At 40.7% G+C, this 16,056-nt stretch overlaps 1 protein-coding gene across 5 annotated transcripts; it reads right to left on the reverse strand.

Annotated features, from left to right (window-relative positions):
• Positions 1-2,254: 2,254 nt before the first annotated feature.
• On the reverse strand, positions 2,255-14,034 carry porcnl (porcupine O-acyltransferase like). Of its 5 annotated transcripts, none has more exons than XM_017714754.2 (15): positions 13,834-14,034; positions 13,345-13,451; positions 13,191-13,251; positions 11,807-11,948; positions 11,096-11,288; positions 10,864-10,907; positions 9,376-9,557; positions 7,401-7,531; positions 7,172-7,297; positions 6,665-6,765; positions 6,374-6,450; positions 5,001-5,064; positions 3,964-4,049; positions 3,113-3,214; positions 2,256-2,736 (listed from the first exon to the last, which is right to left on the reverse strand). In XM_017714754.2, exons 4-15 carry the CDS (start codon positions 11,940-11,942, stop codon positions 2,638-2,640), a joined length of 1,341 nt encoding a protein of 446 aa, XP_017570243.1. In that variant the 5' UTR covers positions 11,943-11,948; positions 13,191-13,251; positions 13,345-13,451; positions 13,834-14,034; the 3' UTR covers positions 2,256-2,637. The 5 variants fall into 5 exon arrangements, with proteins under 5 accessions (XP_037391561.1, XP_017570243.1, XP_017570242.1 ...); XM_017714753.2 differs by having other exon boundaries at positions 13,345-13,715; XM_037535662.1 differs by having other exon boundaries at positions 13,187-13,251; positions 13,345-13,715.
• Positions 14,035-16,056: the final 2,022 nt, after the last annotated feature.

Here is a 16,056-nt window from a genome sequence, read left to right on the forward strand (position 1 = left end):
TTTCTGCGTTATTTTTTAAAATTTCGTCCTAATTGAAAGAGTTTGGCTCTGAAGTGCTGCACGACCTTTCCTAACATTTGGATACGAGTTCGTGAAACGAGCAACAGCTTGATGTGCGACGGCGAACGCACGTCTGTTTAGCTGAGGTGGTATAAATCGTAATATACCGTTTGAGTGTGAAGCTCATTCGACAAGGTTCGTCATGAAAACGTAAGACTACTGGAAGTGCAATGAGTTTTGAAAGGAAACCTCAAATAAACGTTATGTTCTTATCAGTGGTGTGTTGCAGTTAAAATGCGTGTCTGATGCTTTATATTTTTGCAGTGGTGGACAGTAACTAAGTAAATGTAATTCGTTACTGTACTTAAGTATTTTTTTCCCTGTATCTGTACTTTACTGAAGTTTTTCCATTTTGGGAATTTTTCCATTTTTCCTTTCACTCCACTACATTTCAGAGTCTAATATCTGACTTTTTCCTCCTACATTTTGAGAAATCTGTCGTTCCTTTTGGTTTCTGTGTGTATAAAAACGTAACATGTCAAAACGAAAGAAGCGCAAAGCCAGAGCACCAATCAGGGCCCAGCGGTCACTTTGTTTAGAGCTGGTTTTGACCTGTTGGTCATACCGACCCAGTGCAGCACGCGGTTCAACGTCAGCGCAGCAGCGTAAAACTTTGGGAGAGTCTGTTCAACATAAATGATGAACTAACCTAACTTTGTGTAAATAGAGCTCAATATAGAAATATGTCCACATATGCAGTCGAGACTGACGCGGCTTTTTTCTGAATTTCTACAAACACCATTTCATTTTATAGTAAATGAGTTTGGGCTGGTTGATGTTTATGAACAGACGCCTACAGATCAACATAGTAAAGGAGCTCATCTGTGATCCTGAGTTTAAAGCCAGTTTTTATTCAACTTAAACTTGGAACTAAGTTGTAAATAAATCTGAAACTGAAACTTTGCTTGTGTGTAAAAAGTGATTTCAGAGCCACTCGGTTCTCCCTGATGGAAACTGTTTACCTTCAGTGTTTTGTGCTTCTGATCATTTTAATAGACGTCAGCGTCACTAATTAATGACGTTCTATTAAAAGACTGGTTTACCAAGAGAGACGCTGGAGGACTTTCACCTGAAATGAGTTCATGAAGCCAGTCTGGTTATAAAAATGATAACAGGACCAGATCAGAGCCAGAATTCCTCTTTTAGTACTTTTACTTTATACTTAAGTACATTTGAAGGGAAATACTTTAGTACTTTTACTCCAGTGGAGGTCTAAAGGGAGGAACTTCTCCTTTTACTGGAGTGATATTTACCTTGGGGGGTCTCGACTTTAACTCAAGTACATGATTTGTGAACTTCGTCCAGCTCTGTAATTTTGCCTTTATGATGCCGATTGGTAACTGCGTCACGTGGCTCAGTTGACAAAGCCGAAAGAAGAAGAATGAATTATTAAAAGAGCCAAAAAACATCCCTTTGTGTCGTGTTAGGATGAGCTGAATAGAATTAGAAAGTTTATTCAGTGACAGACTCTATAAAAAGGAATTTTCCCACAAAACATATAGTTTGTGCTGTAGTATAGAAGAAATACCCATATTTGGATGGCTATATTCTATAGGAAATGAGCTTTTCAGTGATGTATAACATAAGCTGGTTGTACCAGGTGTGGCACAGCTGAGCCCAACTAAAGTTCGCTTTTGGAAAATGCATTTAGATGGGAATGTACAATGTATTTTAACAAAATACCGCAAAATAAACATATTCCTCTCGAGTTCGACATCTTTATCGTTACAGGTTAAGAGATATGTTATCATGTTATCATGTAGAATCTTGGATTTTCTCGGTACTTGGAGGTTTCTGACCAGCTACTCCTGTGCTTCTCCTCAAGTTATTTTTGGAAAGGTTCTTTTGACTATTTGAGTCATAATTTAGTGGTTGGTTAGTGTAGTGGGTAACACCTCTGCCTTCAACACTGTAGACTGGGGTTCAATCCCCCAGCAGGGCAAACACCCTACACTATACCAATAAGGGTCCTTGGGCAAGACTCCTAACACCGCCTTGGCCTTCCTGTGTAAAATGATCTAATTGTAAGTCGCTCTGGATAAGAGCGTCAGCCAAATGCCATAAATGTTCATTTCTAACTATACTTTTCCCTTTAGCATGGGCTTAGGCCACTCTAACAATCTGTTTATATGTAGCCTCAAAGCAATTGTTTTTGCAAATATTATTTTAATATGTCTATACGAAGAGGTGCCACATCTAGAACCAAACACACAAGACCTGTCTAACAGATTTTATTAGAAAACAATAAATAACTTTACAGAAACGTAAGCTATTTTGGTAACGTATAAAAAGTTGTATCAAAAACAAGTAAGGCATTTTCACCTATTTCATCTAGATGTCTCAGGTCTACAGTATACAGTATGTGGTGGAGTAAATATGAAGAATGTGTATTACAGTGTCAATATAAAGCATGAAAGCAGGAATGACGTGGCTCAAGCGATCTCTGCAACTCAGGATCCCTGAGGACCCCCTCAGGATCCCTACATCCCCTGCTGTAGTTCTGCTTAAAATCTGCCAGGATTTCTGTTGTAGGAGGGAAAAGGGTCATCGTCTTGATCCGTGTTTTCACACTCATCTTTAAATGAGCCAATAGAAGACCCAGCTCCCTAACATCACCCAATGGCTGGCCCAGTTCAGTTCTGACCATTTCTGAATGGTGTAACTAGCCATGTAAACCTGGAAGACAAAAGAAGAGAGCACAAGTCTTTCAGACCAAAGAGAATAACTTATTTACACAATATGCATGAATGGCTAGTGGTTGTCAATTTTCCCACTGTTTCTTTATTAGGACTGAAAGAGTAGGCCAGTATGTTCACATTCAACTTTACAAAGCAGTGCTGGATTGCACACTGCAGTGGTTCTCAATCCTGGTCCTGAAGTACTAGTGCCCTGCAGGTCATAGAGTTGTATCGTTAGGGACTTGTCATTTAATTCATTAATAGGATGTGTTGGGAGCAGATAAACTATAAACGGTGCAGGGCAGTGGTAATCCAGGAGTGTAATGCTTTTCTCATTTCAAATGGCAGAGTTAAGAAGATCAATAAGATAGAACCTTCTCATCCTCAGCATCCAGGTCAAAGAGCGAGCCCAGATATATCAGGTGAAAAATGGACAATGCACTGAAGAACAGGTTGGTCCCGTACACCCACACAGCCTGGAGAAAATCACAATGTACTCAGACACAAACACATCTACTGTGAAAGGAAGAAAAGACATGCAATCACTGATCATGTTCACTTGGAACAATCCACATGGCACAGACCAGAAGTAATCTGAGTCTGCAGGCACCTTCTCATATAGGTTAGTGGAACTCCAGGTTTCTTCTTAAAATCTTTTTTTTCTGCTTTTCTACCAAAAACTCCACCCTCTTTTCAAAAATTGCTCATGTTATTCACACAACAAATATTGGGTAAATGGCAGGATGTCTTCAAGTGCGAAAAGACATCTTTTGCTCCTTAAAAACAGGCAAATTGTGATGTTGGGAAGACTACTTTCATTTTGGAAAAGTAAAAGTAGGGTGGAGAGCGTCATCGCTTCATTCAAGAGGGCTTCCACTTCTAATTGAGCTGCGTACGTCTCAGATGACTAACACCGTCTGAGCCGCGTTTGGAGATGTTAGCACTACACATGACAAAGACGTCTGTCAAAAGTTTCTAGTCGCTGGGACAAGCCGCTCCATCATCTGGGCTGTCGTCATGCCAACACCGATTGCTTGAGTGAGTTTATATTGCCAGTGAAAATTTAAAAAGAGAGAATAAAACAATGCTGCATTTCTTCGTCTGATAGATCACATTTGGTGTGCAAGATATCGTCAGTTCTATACGCTTGAACTAGTCTGTTGTCGTCTGAACGAACCACACAAATTAATCACGTTCTGGCTTAAGGCTCAAAACACAGACCTACCTTTTGGTTCTGATGATGGCAGTCACTAGGACAGCGTTTAGATAGGATGCAGGCATTGAAGATGGTAGCCAGTCTTTTTCTAAGAACTGGGGGAGGGACACACAAAGAAGTCAGGCTAATGTATTAGCAGGAGTGTTGCACAATGTAATAAATGTCATTTTAATCTTTTCAGTACTACAATATGATAACTTCATACTTCCAATACTTGTATTTGTTTAATTGTCCAATTAAATAAGGTTAATGCTTCACTAACATTCTGCTTATAGGCGAATCAAATTGCACACGCAAATTTTTACTCAGACATGCAAACACCTTCATTAGCATACAGGTGAGTATGAAAACCTGACCCTATGCTCCTAAAAACAGCCAACATAAAGTAATCCCTTTTGTGTTTGTTTTAAAGACAGTGTGATGAATGTTCGGCTGTGCTGTAGCTTCTCATCTTACTACATCTCAATAACTAAATATTTTTGGGTATTATAATAACAACATTTGGGTAACATTACATCTTCTACGACTTCATTCAGTGACATTCATATCATTTTACAAAAAGGTAAATGTCATGAGTTTTATGCAACAATTTGGGACCCCTAGACAAATAACACATGCTTTTCTAGGTAAAAATAACATCCAATACCGAGAACAATTACTGTTTATTTAATATATTGTAAAGAAGCTAAACACAAATTGGGGCCTCTGCAAAAGTGATGACAAATTTTATTTTATGTTTTAAAATCTGCTGAAACGTCATATTTAAGTGTGTTTCCTGTAAAGGATGTGTTGACTTTTTTTCACCTAGAAAATCAACAAAACCTGTAATTTGACAGCTTTGAATGTGCATTGAGCTAAAATGTAGTCTCCCATGATTTTGTATGAATCACACATCACGCTGTGAGCTGGCTGGCATGTCTATGCATGAGGAATTTGCTAATTTGCTCTATTGACAATACATAACTGTGTACTTGGGCTTATTTTAATAATCAGCAAAATGATTACGGGCGATTTCATGGTTATACTGTATGCTGGGGGTGTTTTACCATGCTCGACGTAAGTGATGAAGCCCAAAGACAACAGCACTGCTCCCAGGTGGAAGCTGAGACCCTGCAGAGCAGCAGAACGGATTCATGTTTGAGGTCTGATTTCTTACAGATCTAGACATTTTTACAGAACTGCTGTATTTCCCAATTTTCCAAATCACAACATTCACCACTAGGGGTCTCTAGATGCACAGCTATGATGTCTAATGGGAATTACTCAATAGAAGTCACGACTCAGAATTCTTCTCTTTCACCATCATGCTGGTTCCTCCTTTAAAAGAAAACAGCCTTGAAAGCATCTAGCTACACACCACAAGGCCACATCTTGCAACTGCTTTCCCGTTTATCTGTCAGGACTTTTATAACATCCCTGGTGCCATTAAACAGGATGTGTACTAAATCATAACAAAAATGATGCCTGTTCAATTGCTTGTTAACACAAATAGCTAATCAGCCAATCACACGGCCGCAGCTCAGTGAGCCCTCCTGCTACCCACTTCAGGCCAGCTGCCCATGCCCCAGCTGCCACCACCTGCCTTGGACTAGCTGCCCACCCTACACTGATGTTCTCATAGACTCCTAGTTATTCCTAATACCAATATTACTGCTATTAATATTAGTAGTATAATCACTTGTAGGTAGTCTGACCAGAGGAGGACGGGTTCTTGGGTCCTCCCAAGGTTTCTTCCTCAGTTCTGAGGGAGTTTTTCCTTGCCACTGTTGCCCCTGGCTTGCCCACCGGGGGGGTTTCTGTACATTCTTACAGTCCTGTTGAAACTCTGTCTTTTCCGAAATTCTGTAAAGCTGCTTTGTGACAACATCCGTTGTAAAAAGCGCTACAAATAAATTTGATTTGATTTGATTTTGATGCATTTAGGCCTGTAGAGGTGGTCAAGACGACTTGCTGAAGTGGAGGCCGAGCATCAGAACGGGGAAGAAAGGGGATTTAAGGGACTTTGAACGTGGCGTGGTTGTTGGTGCCAGACGGGCTGGTCTGAGTATTTCAGAAACTGCTGATCTGCTAGGATTTTCACGCTCAACCATCTCTAGGGTTTACAGAGAACGGTCCGAAAAAGAGGAAATATCCAGTGAGCGGTCAGTTGTGTGGACGAAAATGCCTTGTTGATGTGAGAGGTCAGAGGAGAATGGACAGACTGGTTCCAGATGATAGAAAGGCAGCAGGAACACAAATAACCAACCAGAATCTCTGAGGAACGTTTCCAACACCTTGTTGAAAGTCTGCCACGAAGAATTAAGACAGTTCTGAAGGCAAAAGGGGGTCCAACCGTTTACTAGCAAGGGGTACCTAATAAAGTGGCCGGTGATTATATGACAACAGTGCAAATTAAAGTGATTGTTGAACCCATACTCACATGAAGCAGAGCGCTGGCTGTGTAGGTCACCAAGATTGCAGGAAATGTACCGAGTTTGAGAGCACTCTTGAAGACATCTGTGTAAATTGAGTACTGATGTGAAAATTCTGTTTCTAAAGCTCGATTGGGTTTTATAGTACGTGTCCACAGTTGAGTGCATAGCTGAGGACTATCGCTATAACGTAAATTTACCAGAGGATACAAAGTTTATTATACTATATTATTTTAATATTTATGTAGTAATATATGAAAAATAAGAGCATGTATTTAAAATCAACCTATAACACTTACATTTCTTCAGCCAGCGAGACATTGGCAGGTTCCAAGAAGTGACCACTTCCACCATTGATCTGGGTAATTCAATATTGAGGGGTTTTGCAACGGTTATATCCCTAAAAACAGGTTAAATATCAGGATGAAAATTTTCTGTAACACACACACACACACACACTTACTTATTAAATCCCAGAACAATAGCTTACTGTAGGGCTACCCCAATGTGCTGAAAATATAATACAGACTCATACTGCACTTGTTATCACGAGCTGTAATTAACAAATAGGCATCTCAAATCATGTCCTCACAAACACAGAATGCCTTTTATTTGTAAAGCTATTTACAGAACACGAGAGAAAATTCCTTTGTTGCAGCGATTCCTGCAGAATGTTGTTTACGATACAGCGGGTGTACTGCTTAATGAAATGTATTAATTGCAACTAATTACTGAGGTAATTAGCCACGGTCCAAAGAGGTGCATTTGTGGGAGAAAGGCGAGAGAAAGAAATTATTGTTACTGACCATTTGAGGTGGTCTTTGTGCTCAGAAAATCCAGCCCCAGCCATTACAATGGTTGTCTCGCTCAGATAGCTAACAAAGTAGTTACTGAAGTGAAAAGACACTGCGGTCTCGTACGCATGAAGCCACCTGAAGACAAACAGCAGACACATATGTATTTTTAAATATATATTAAACACTGACCATTTCTCCTGGCATTCCTGTGTATCGTCACAGAAATATGTGATCTCACCTGCGTGGAAGCCCATCTCCATAGATGGGAATGAAGTAAGGGAAGAGATAAGGAGCGATGCAGGTGGAGACGACCAGGCAAACTTGACTCTTCACAAAACTCAAGGCAACCTTCCCAAACCAGGCAACACTCTGCAGAGAAAAAGTGGATTGCTCGTAATCTGCTCAAGTGGATTCACTTTAAGGGCTACAAAAATGCAATATGACGACAATCAATTTTGCTTCCCTTCGTTTGAGGTTTCTTTCAGTTTTTCAAAGAAATCTGCAGGGTTTTTTCCCCCATAACTTCAAAGTTCAGTCTTAGAAGTTGGTTGTGTTTTCCGCTTCTCATGATTAAAGTAATCCTAATAGCAAATATATCCCTTCAGATCTATTGCGTTGAGTTGTCTTCTCACAGTGTAAGGATGGATTTTTAAATTAAATTAATTATTAGACCCACAACAGGGAAATTTCACCTCTGCATTTGACCGCATTCGCTGTGGTGCAGCAAAACACCACATACACACTAGTGAGCGCACACACACACGCACACACGCACGCACTAGGGGGCAGTGAGTACACTTGCCCAGAGCGGTGGGCAGCCCTATACACAGCACCTGGGGAGCAGTTGGGGGGTTAGGTGCTTTGCTCAAGGGCACTTCAGTCATGGACCATGCAAGGGTAAAGCCTCATTTTCTCCTGACTGTCAAAGATTTAATGATGGGGACAGTTTTTGTGGTCTACCAGATCTTGAACCATTGTCAGGAGTCTTGTTTTTTCTCATTTTTGAACTCCAGTTTTGCAAACAGCTTTTTCCCCCACTTAGTTTTCTTTGACCTTGCCCTTCCTTATTCTAGTTTATTGTTTTATATCTAATCTCCTCAGAAATATCACATTTAACTATTTTAGAGGAGACATGAGAGGGAAATTTGCAAGGCAGCTAAAGTAGCTGCTTGTGTGAATGTTAGAGCCTGTTTACTCCTTGCTTCAGTGTATATACACCTTTTGTGTCTGGCTCATATCTGGATAAACTTTGGCTGGATTCCATTTACACTTCTCACTAAAATTCATCCCCAGTGTGACCAGATGAGACCCCATTTTACCCCTTGTTAAAAGCATTTCATCACATATGTTGCTTTCGTTTACTTTTTTGGCGTTACACAAATGGACAAGCTTGGCCTGGACGCTTTCATCAGGCTGGAGCATGTAAGGGCTCCTGGTTTGGGTCGTCATTCTTAGGCCCTGTTTACACCTTGAATTAACATGTAATTTTGGTGATCAGATCATGTTTGGATTTCTCTTAAACACACGAAAAGCCAGGTGTAAACACTGTAATGCCTTGTGAGCAGATGACGAACGTATCACTCAAAACCAAATTCAGAGGTGGTCAGAGACAGATCTTGACCACATTTAACACAAGTGTGGAATGGAATGAGTTTTTGTTATCACTATAAAATTACACGAGTCCTGCCTAGCAGGTGAGAGAATAAAGAAGGAAATGAAAGGTGGAGGATACAGGAGGCTGGAGTCATCCTCACTCCAGGAGCCTTTTTTGCACTGTGGGCCAGTGAAAGTGTCCAAGCTTTTCCATTCATTTTGTAAAGGAGAAAAAAAAGCAAACAAAAGTAGAACAGAAACGGGTGGTCAAGCCGGATGGGTGTTTTTGAGAAGAATGTAAATCTGGCCCAATTTTATCCAGATATAATCCAGACATGAAACATATGTTAATATGAGGTGAACCTGGTTGGCTTTCAGATTGGAAGGATAGAACAGTTAAAGTGGCAGTGGAATGCATAAAAGTGAAGTGTGAATGAATGAATGAATGAATGAATTAATAATATTTAGTATTTCCAGCCTTTTTTTCACACTGAGAAACTTAATGGTCTAGAAACTTGAACTAAATGGTGGTCTCTGACTTTTGCACAGTATTGTACATCTAAAATAATTAAGTTATTTTTTAAAAAATGGAACAGTTTTGTAAATTTACTCAAACTTACCATTTTGCGGCCATCTAAAGCATCTCTGTAGTGAGTGAAGCTAATCCATGGGCCAAAGATGACCGTTCCCACAAAGCAGACGTAGCTCAGAAACTCCAGCATCGTAGGAAAGGAGGACACAGCCCCTCGGTCAAGGTCAAAGGCTAGAGAGATGGCCTTCATGGCTACCACCATCTGAGAGCCTGGACACACAATGTAGAGGGCTAATGTCTAAATAACAAAAAGCTATTACAGAACACTAGTTTATTCCTACAGGGGAAAAAAGAGAACATTTAATGAAAAGTAGAGCTCATTAGGACACGTTTCTGCGGCTGGGCGAGTGTGAGGAAATGTATATGTAAAATCTTGTCAAACATATTGTGTTGTTGCTCTTGTATACTCATGTAAACAGACTAGTATGTTGCAATTACAGCTATTAACACAAAACAACACAACACTCATACTCTAATCAGGGACCAACAGAGTTCATTCCTCCATACCACATGCTTTCTAATTAATGGCTTTGCAATCTCTACAGAGAAATGCTGAGAGTAGAATGGGTGTTACTGAGAAGCTCAGTGAGAAAGAGACCCCCCCTCATAGGATGGCACCTTAACAACAAGTCAGTTCTTCAGATTTCTCCCCTGCTAGAGCTGCCCCAGTCAACTGTAAATTCTGTAACTGAAAAGTGCAAACACCTAAGAGCTAAAGCAGCAGGCCACACAGCTTCACAGAACAGAACCACACAGCATGTAGAAATTCTCTGTCCTCAAGTCCAACACTCAGAAAGCAACTGCAGTCTCTGGAAGCAAAGTTGGAATGCAAACTGTTTGTCAGGAGCTTCATGGAATGGGTTTCTACGCAAGAGCAACTGTACACATGCTGATCTTAGGCAAGTGTCTTCTAAAATGGTGTGAAGCTCACCACCACTGAGCTCTGATGCAGTGGAATCACTTTCTGGAGAGAGGAATCACACTTCACCATCTGGCAGTCAGACGCACCTTGGTTTGATGGATGAGGTTCCAGTGGTTTGGGATGGAGTCCTTAGTTCCAGTAAATACAAATCCCAACACTAAAGCATACAATCATATTCTAGACAATTATATGCTTCCAACATCCAACTGGCAACAGTTTGCGGGGGGGGGGGGGGTCTTTTCCTGATTCACCATGACAGTGACTCCATGCACACAGCAAGATCTATACAGAAATAAGTTGCAGACTTTGGTGTGGAGGGACTCAACCTGCCGGAACAGAGCCCTGAGCTCAACCCCAACACCTGAGATGAACTCAAATGATGCATCAGTAATGCTCTTGTGGCTAAACAGAAGAGAAACTCTGCTGCCACATTTAAAATCTAGTAGATAAGCCTTCCAAGAAAACTGGAGGCTGTTACAGCAGCACAGTGAGGACCACCTCCAATGCTCATGAATTTGGACATGATGTTCTAGTGTCCACATACTTTTGGCCATGTAGCGTATCTGTCTATCTCCCCATGCATGTATTACTTACCCCTCATCTTATGCCAAGTCTCTGGATCTATTATATGCAGCTCTCTAGGAAGAACAAAAAAGTTGTCCATCATTCAACAAAACTCATTTAAGCAGTGGAAGATTTCATGATTTATCACAAAGCACTGAAATCACAAAGGAAATGACATCCTGTCACAGCTTTCTAAATAAGGCATAAAGCTTGTTTCGAGTCAGAATTGAGAGGACAGATCTATTCTCTATCAGGTTCTCACCCCAAGAGCATGTAGATGAGGATGGCGAGCGAAAGAAAAACCCCTCGGCTGCTGGACTTTCGGCAGAGGAAAAGGATGAGGAAGCAGAGGAGGCTGAGTATGATCACCCAAACCATGTGCAGCTCAAAGAACACATACAGCACATACAGGCCTCCTGCTAAAGAACTCAGCTGCTTCACATGAACTGGAATACCTGGCAGTTAGGAGAAATACAGTGAGTTTACCTTATCAATATGAGCACAAACACATATGAAATGATTAGAGGCCATTAGGCTGTTGGAAATCATTTACATTCAGCAGATAAACAGCATGTGTGCATTTAAATATGAAGAAGTGTGCTCTCTGTAGAGGATGTTAACTTGGAAGACAAACGAAAGACATCATTTGACCAGGAGCTCCCACACTTTTGCATACATCTGTAAGTTGCATCAATATTACACTACAGTGTAAAGAGCCCCTTCAGTGCCATTTGTGTATGAATCATATTGTTAAAAATTATTCTGAACCAAAATAACTACTATGACTTGAATTCTGGTGACATCTGAGCCTTTATGACACAACTGTTTCCTAACAAATCAGAATTTAAATTAATTGCTGTAAGGCCAGAAATCTGCAGCCCTAATATTCACCAGTTTTGATAAAGCAGTGATTTCTAGGATTGGGCATCACTCTTTTCATATCCAGCAACAAGGCCTGCTGATAAAATCTCACCCAGTCTGCAGACGATCCGGCACAGCAAGCAAGCCAGCAGTAGATGCCACACCTGCTCCAGGCCCTGCTGCGCTGTGGGTAAAATGCAGCCCTCTGCCAAATACTGCAAAAACTCCTGCCGCCCAAAGGAATCCATGGCAACCTGAAGAGAATGCTGTTAACACAGGTGGCAGTAATACACTGCATTCATTCAGTTACATGTATATTAGACACATTTGGATGGATTTGTACTTTTCTGAGTATTTTTAAATAATAATTTTGCTGATACTCAAGCATATTTATGGTTATATGCTTTTTTTTTTACTCAGGTCATTCACATTTAGTACCTACATTTAAAGGGCCCCATCCTACATTTTAATCTTCTATGATTTTTACCCTGAACTCCACTGATAAAACATTTTTAAATTTGTTTATGAGTTTATTTGCACGTGACCATTTTCTAACCTCTCTGTGTGTTTTAGAATTTTTTTACTCTGCCTTTAAGACTAATATATCGCTGCTGTCGGAAGAAAAATGGAGATATGAGGTTTTGTCGTTTTTTTTTACTTCATGTCATAATTTGAAAATGCCTGTTGTTCTTTACATTGTGCGTAAATTTCATGATGAACGGCCCAAAATGACTTAGAAAAATGTCTGGTTCCATTGACTTCCATTCAAAGTAAAGCAGGTTTTGTTCCTTCTCCTGTAAAGTCACGATTTTGGAGATACGAGAACATTTTCACCCGACAACATTGACATGCAAGCAGCTCCCTCTCTTATTGGTTGCTCTATGTCATCCCTCATTCAAAAAGCAGCCTTGGCTGAAACACTCCTTATAACTTCAGCATCAATTAGTGGCAGGTAAACATCTGTAGAGCAAATATTCGGATGTGTTTAAACGAGCTGGTGTCACAAAAAAATCAAAATAGGCTGGTTTTGTAGATTAATTTCGATATATGGACTGGGAACGACAGAATTTGACGCTTTAACCATGCTTACTTACAGTATTAAACTTTTTATTAAGGAAAAAAGGCGGGATATTTTGTGTTTATGTAATCCGGGCCCTTTTATTTCATACTTCTATTTCAATTGTTGTCTACTACTATTACTTACTAACTACTACTACTTCTATTACTATTACTAACTACTACTACTTTTACTAACTACTACTACTACTACTACTAACTGTTACTACTAACTACTACTATTACTAATTACTACTACTACTACTACTACTACTATTATTAATTACTATTACTAACTACTACTATTACTAATTACTATTACTACTACTACTTTTACTAACTACTACTACTATTATTAATTACTATTACTAACTACTACTACTACTAACTACTACCATTATTAATTACTACTACTAACTACTACTATTTCACTCACGTACTTCCACTTCAGCGAGGTTTAGGCGGCTGTAGTCACCTCTGGCTGTGAGCCCCCCACAGGACCTGTAGACACAGTGGGAGAGATGAGCCTTCAGCGCGTTTTAACTGAGCCCGAGTTCTGGCACGACTGGCCAGAGACAAGGAGCGTCGACGTACCTCGTTACGCGGGATTAATGATAAAGTTTCACACGTGTCTGTTTGATGCTTTTGGGCCGTCAGCCTGAATGAAGTTCCTCCACTAACGTGATCTTCTCCACACGTCTCTGTGAGGGGATCCAGGAAACAGGCGCGTTTAAATAAACTGGCTAATTTATAGCTGTGCATGAGCAGCTGCCTCTGTAAACGGGTGGGCTAGCCAGGGTGGGCTTTGTATGCGGCTCGGGCACAGGGATCACAGGAATGCCTTCCCTAACTCCACCATGGATCCATGGAAGTTTCCTCTCAGCCCGCAGTGGAAACGTCAGCGTCCCACTATCAGGCTAATGGAGCAGGGGTGCATGCAGGACCCCCACTAGCGCTCTTCCAGTCTGGTAAATGAGTATAACTGTTATTACAGGCATGAATCAGATAAATAAAGCAGATGTGTGTGTGTGTGTGTGTGTGTGTGTGTGTGTGTGTGTGACCGCACTGATTTCAGGCTCTTACCACACTGCTGCGCTAGGATGACCGACCCGGAAACGAAGTACGACAAAAAGTCAGGACTCCGATAAATCATCCAGCTCGTCCAGAGATCTTCTCCATGCCGTTGGTACAGCTGTGAACATCTGCTCGACGGAGAGAGACCTAGCAGAAAAGTAGCAGATGAAATGGGAGCATGCCGGACAACTTCAACCAACCTTGATTCAGGCGGCGCGTCGGCTGCAGTACCGCGAGCAGCCAGGAGGGGCCGCTTTAGCTCTCGGTTAATTTGGTCGCATTTCCTGACTGTTTTGACTGTTTGAAAACTAGGAAAACTAGGAAAACACACACCGGGTTCAACCTCTGAAAAACTACAACTGCCATGGGGTGAATTTTTAATTTTTTTGTTATGGGTGAGTGTAGCAGCCGGATAACGGTACCGAGCGGTAACGGCCTTCAAAGCGCTGTTACAGTATAAAGAATGATGGCATTGCTATTCCAGTTTGACTTAACCTCTCTCTCTCTCTCTCTCTCTCTCTCTCTCTGTCTCTCTGTCTCTCTCTCTCTCTGTCTCTCTCTCTCTCTCTCTCTGTCTCTCTGTCTCTCTCTCTCTCTGTCTCTCTCTCTCTGTGTGTGTCTGTCTGTCTGTCTGTCTGCCTGTCTCTCTGTCTCTCTCTCTCTCTCTGTCTGTCTGCCTCTCTCTCTCTCTCTCTGTCTCTCTCTCTCTCTGTCTCTCTCTCTGTCTCTCTCTCTCTCTGTCTCTCTCTCTCTGTCTCTCTCTCTCTCTCTCTCTCTCTCTCTCTCTCTCTCTCTCTCTCTGTCTCTCTCTCTGTCTCTCTCTCTGTCTGTCTCTCTCTCTATGTCTGTCTCTCTCTGTCTCTGTCTCTCTCTCTCTGTCTCTCTCTCCGTGTCTCTCTCTGTCTCTGTCTCTCTCTCTCTCTCTCTCTCTCTCTCTCTCTCGCTCTCTGTCTCTATATATTACACACGCATGCTACAAAACCTCATATCTCCAAACTGATCGTCAATGTCCTGATTCCGTTGACCTTCATTCATTATGAAAATTACGCACAATACGAAGGGCAACAATCACTTTCAAACTGTCCCAAAAACTGAAAAACAAAAATATAGATATGTTTTGTCCCAACCCCACCAATATGCTTATTATATGTTTGGCACTTCTGTTCTGGTCTTATTAGATCTTTAGATCTTAGTGCAATGTTTTATACCATTGATCACAAGATTCAGATTCACTGCCTTGCATACTGGTAGGTTTAAATTCTATTCAGGTAATAGACAGTTTATGGTTTCATTGGGAAATCATTCTTCGAGAAAGTTTGAGAGTCCCACAGGGTTCAGTTTTGGGGCATTTGCTTTTCTCTTTGTACATGTTACCTCTAGGTGATGTCATTAGGAAACACAGTATCATATGCTGATGACATGCCTTCTGATAATCCAGACGGGTTTACCGGCTCTGTGTCAGATATTTCTCAGTGGATGTTGCAAAATGTTTTACAACTAATCATGAAAAAGCTGAAATACTGATCTTTGGTACTGAATCTCAGAAAATGCTGCTTTATAAAAAGCCTGATTGTCTTAGAAATTATGCTAAAGATGATGATGATGATGATGATTATTATTATTATTATTATTATTATTATTATTTATAGAACTTGATCATTGTGTGGTGTTTTTGGTGTTGAAAGCTTGTTGATAGCTATAGAAAGGATTGTACTTCTCCCAGAGGAATATTGTGAAGCAGAGGAAAGTGGCATACCAATGTGGGATACTCTGACACTTGTTTCCATGGTAATTGTGCATATGACACTGCAAGATCTGTCTATATATAGTCACTCTGAGCAGGCTGCTGTGTCGCAGGAAGTTTCATCACCTTCAGGAACACATAAAAACCCAAATGCATATATGACTTTCCAGTAAATAAACGGTGATTCTGGGTTTATACAGCAATGCGAGAGTAATAGCATGAGAAATCCCCTTATGGAACTAAACACATGCAGTATTAATGAAAGCGTGGGTTTGCTAAATGTGATAAATGTGATGCACTGGTGTTTGCAATCACAGCTTAAAGAGGAATTCCACAGAATTTTCAATATTTCTGCATAATTAAATTCTTGGGATGGCTGGTTATTTTGGTGGTTTAGTATAAAATGGTACACTAACCATCTCTGCACCCCCACCCAAACGATTCCTCTACTAGGGTGTAAAACACTTGATCTTAATAAAAATCTTAAT

The sequence above is a fragment of the Pygocentrus nattereri genome, chromosome 28, assembly GCF_015220715.1.
Source record: "Pygocentrus nattereri isolate fPygNat1 chromosome 28, fPygNat1.pri, whole genome shotgun sequence".
NCBI lineage: Eukaryota > Metazoa > Chordata > Actinopteri > Characiformes > Serrasalmidae > Pygocentrus > Pygocentrus nattereri.

Bases quoted from the DNA above. Each gene is read 5' to 3' on its own strand.
- porcnl (XM_017714754.2), bottom strand. From the start codon at position 11,942: ATGGATTCCTTTGGGCGGCAGGAGTTTTTGCAGTATTTGGCAGAGGGC. The intron at 6,766-7,171 runs GTCAGTAACAAT...ACCTGTTTTTAG, and splicing joins CACAAAGACCACCTCAAATG to GGATATAACCGTTGCAAAAC. The intron at 6,451-6,664 runs GTAAGTGTTATA...CAATTTACACAG, and splicing joins GTCTCGCTGGCTGAAGAAAT to ATGTCTTCAAGAGTGCTCTC.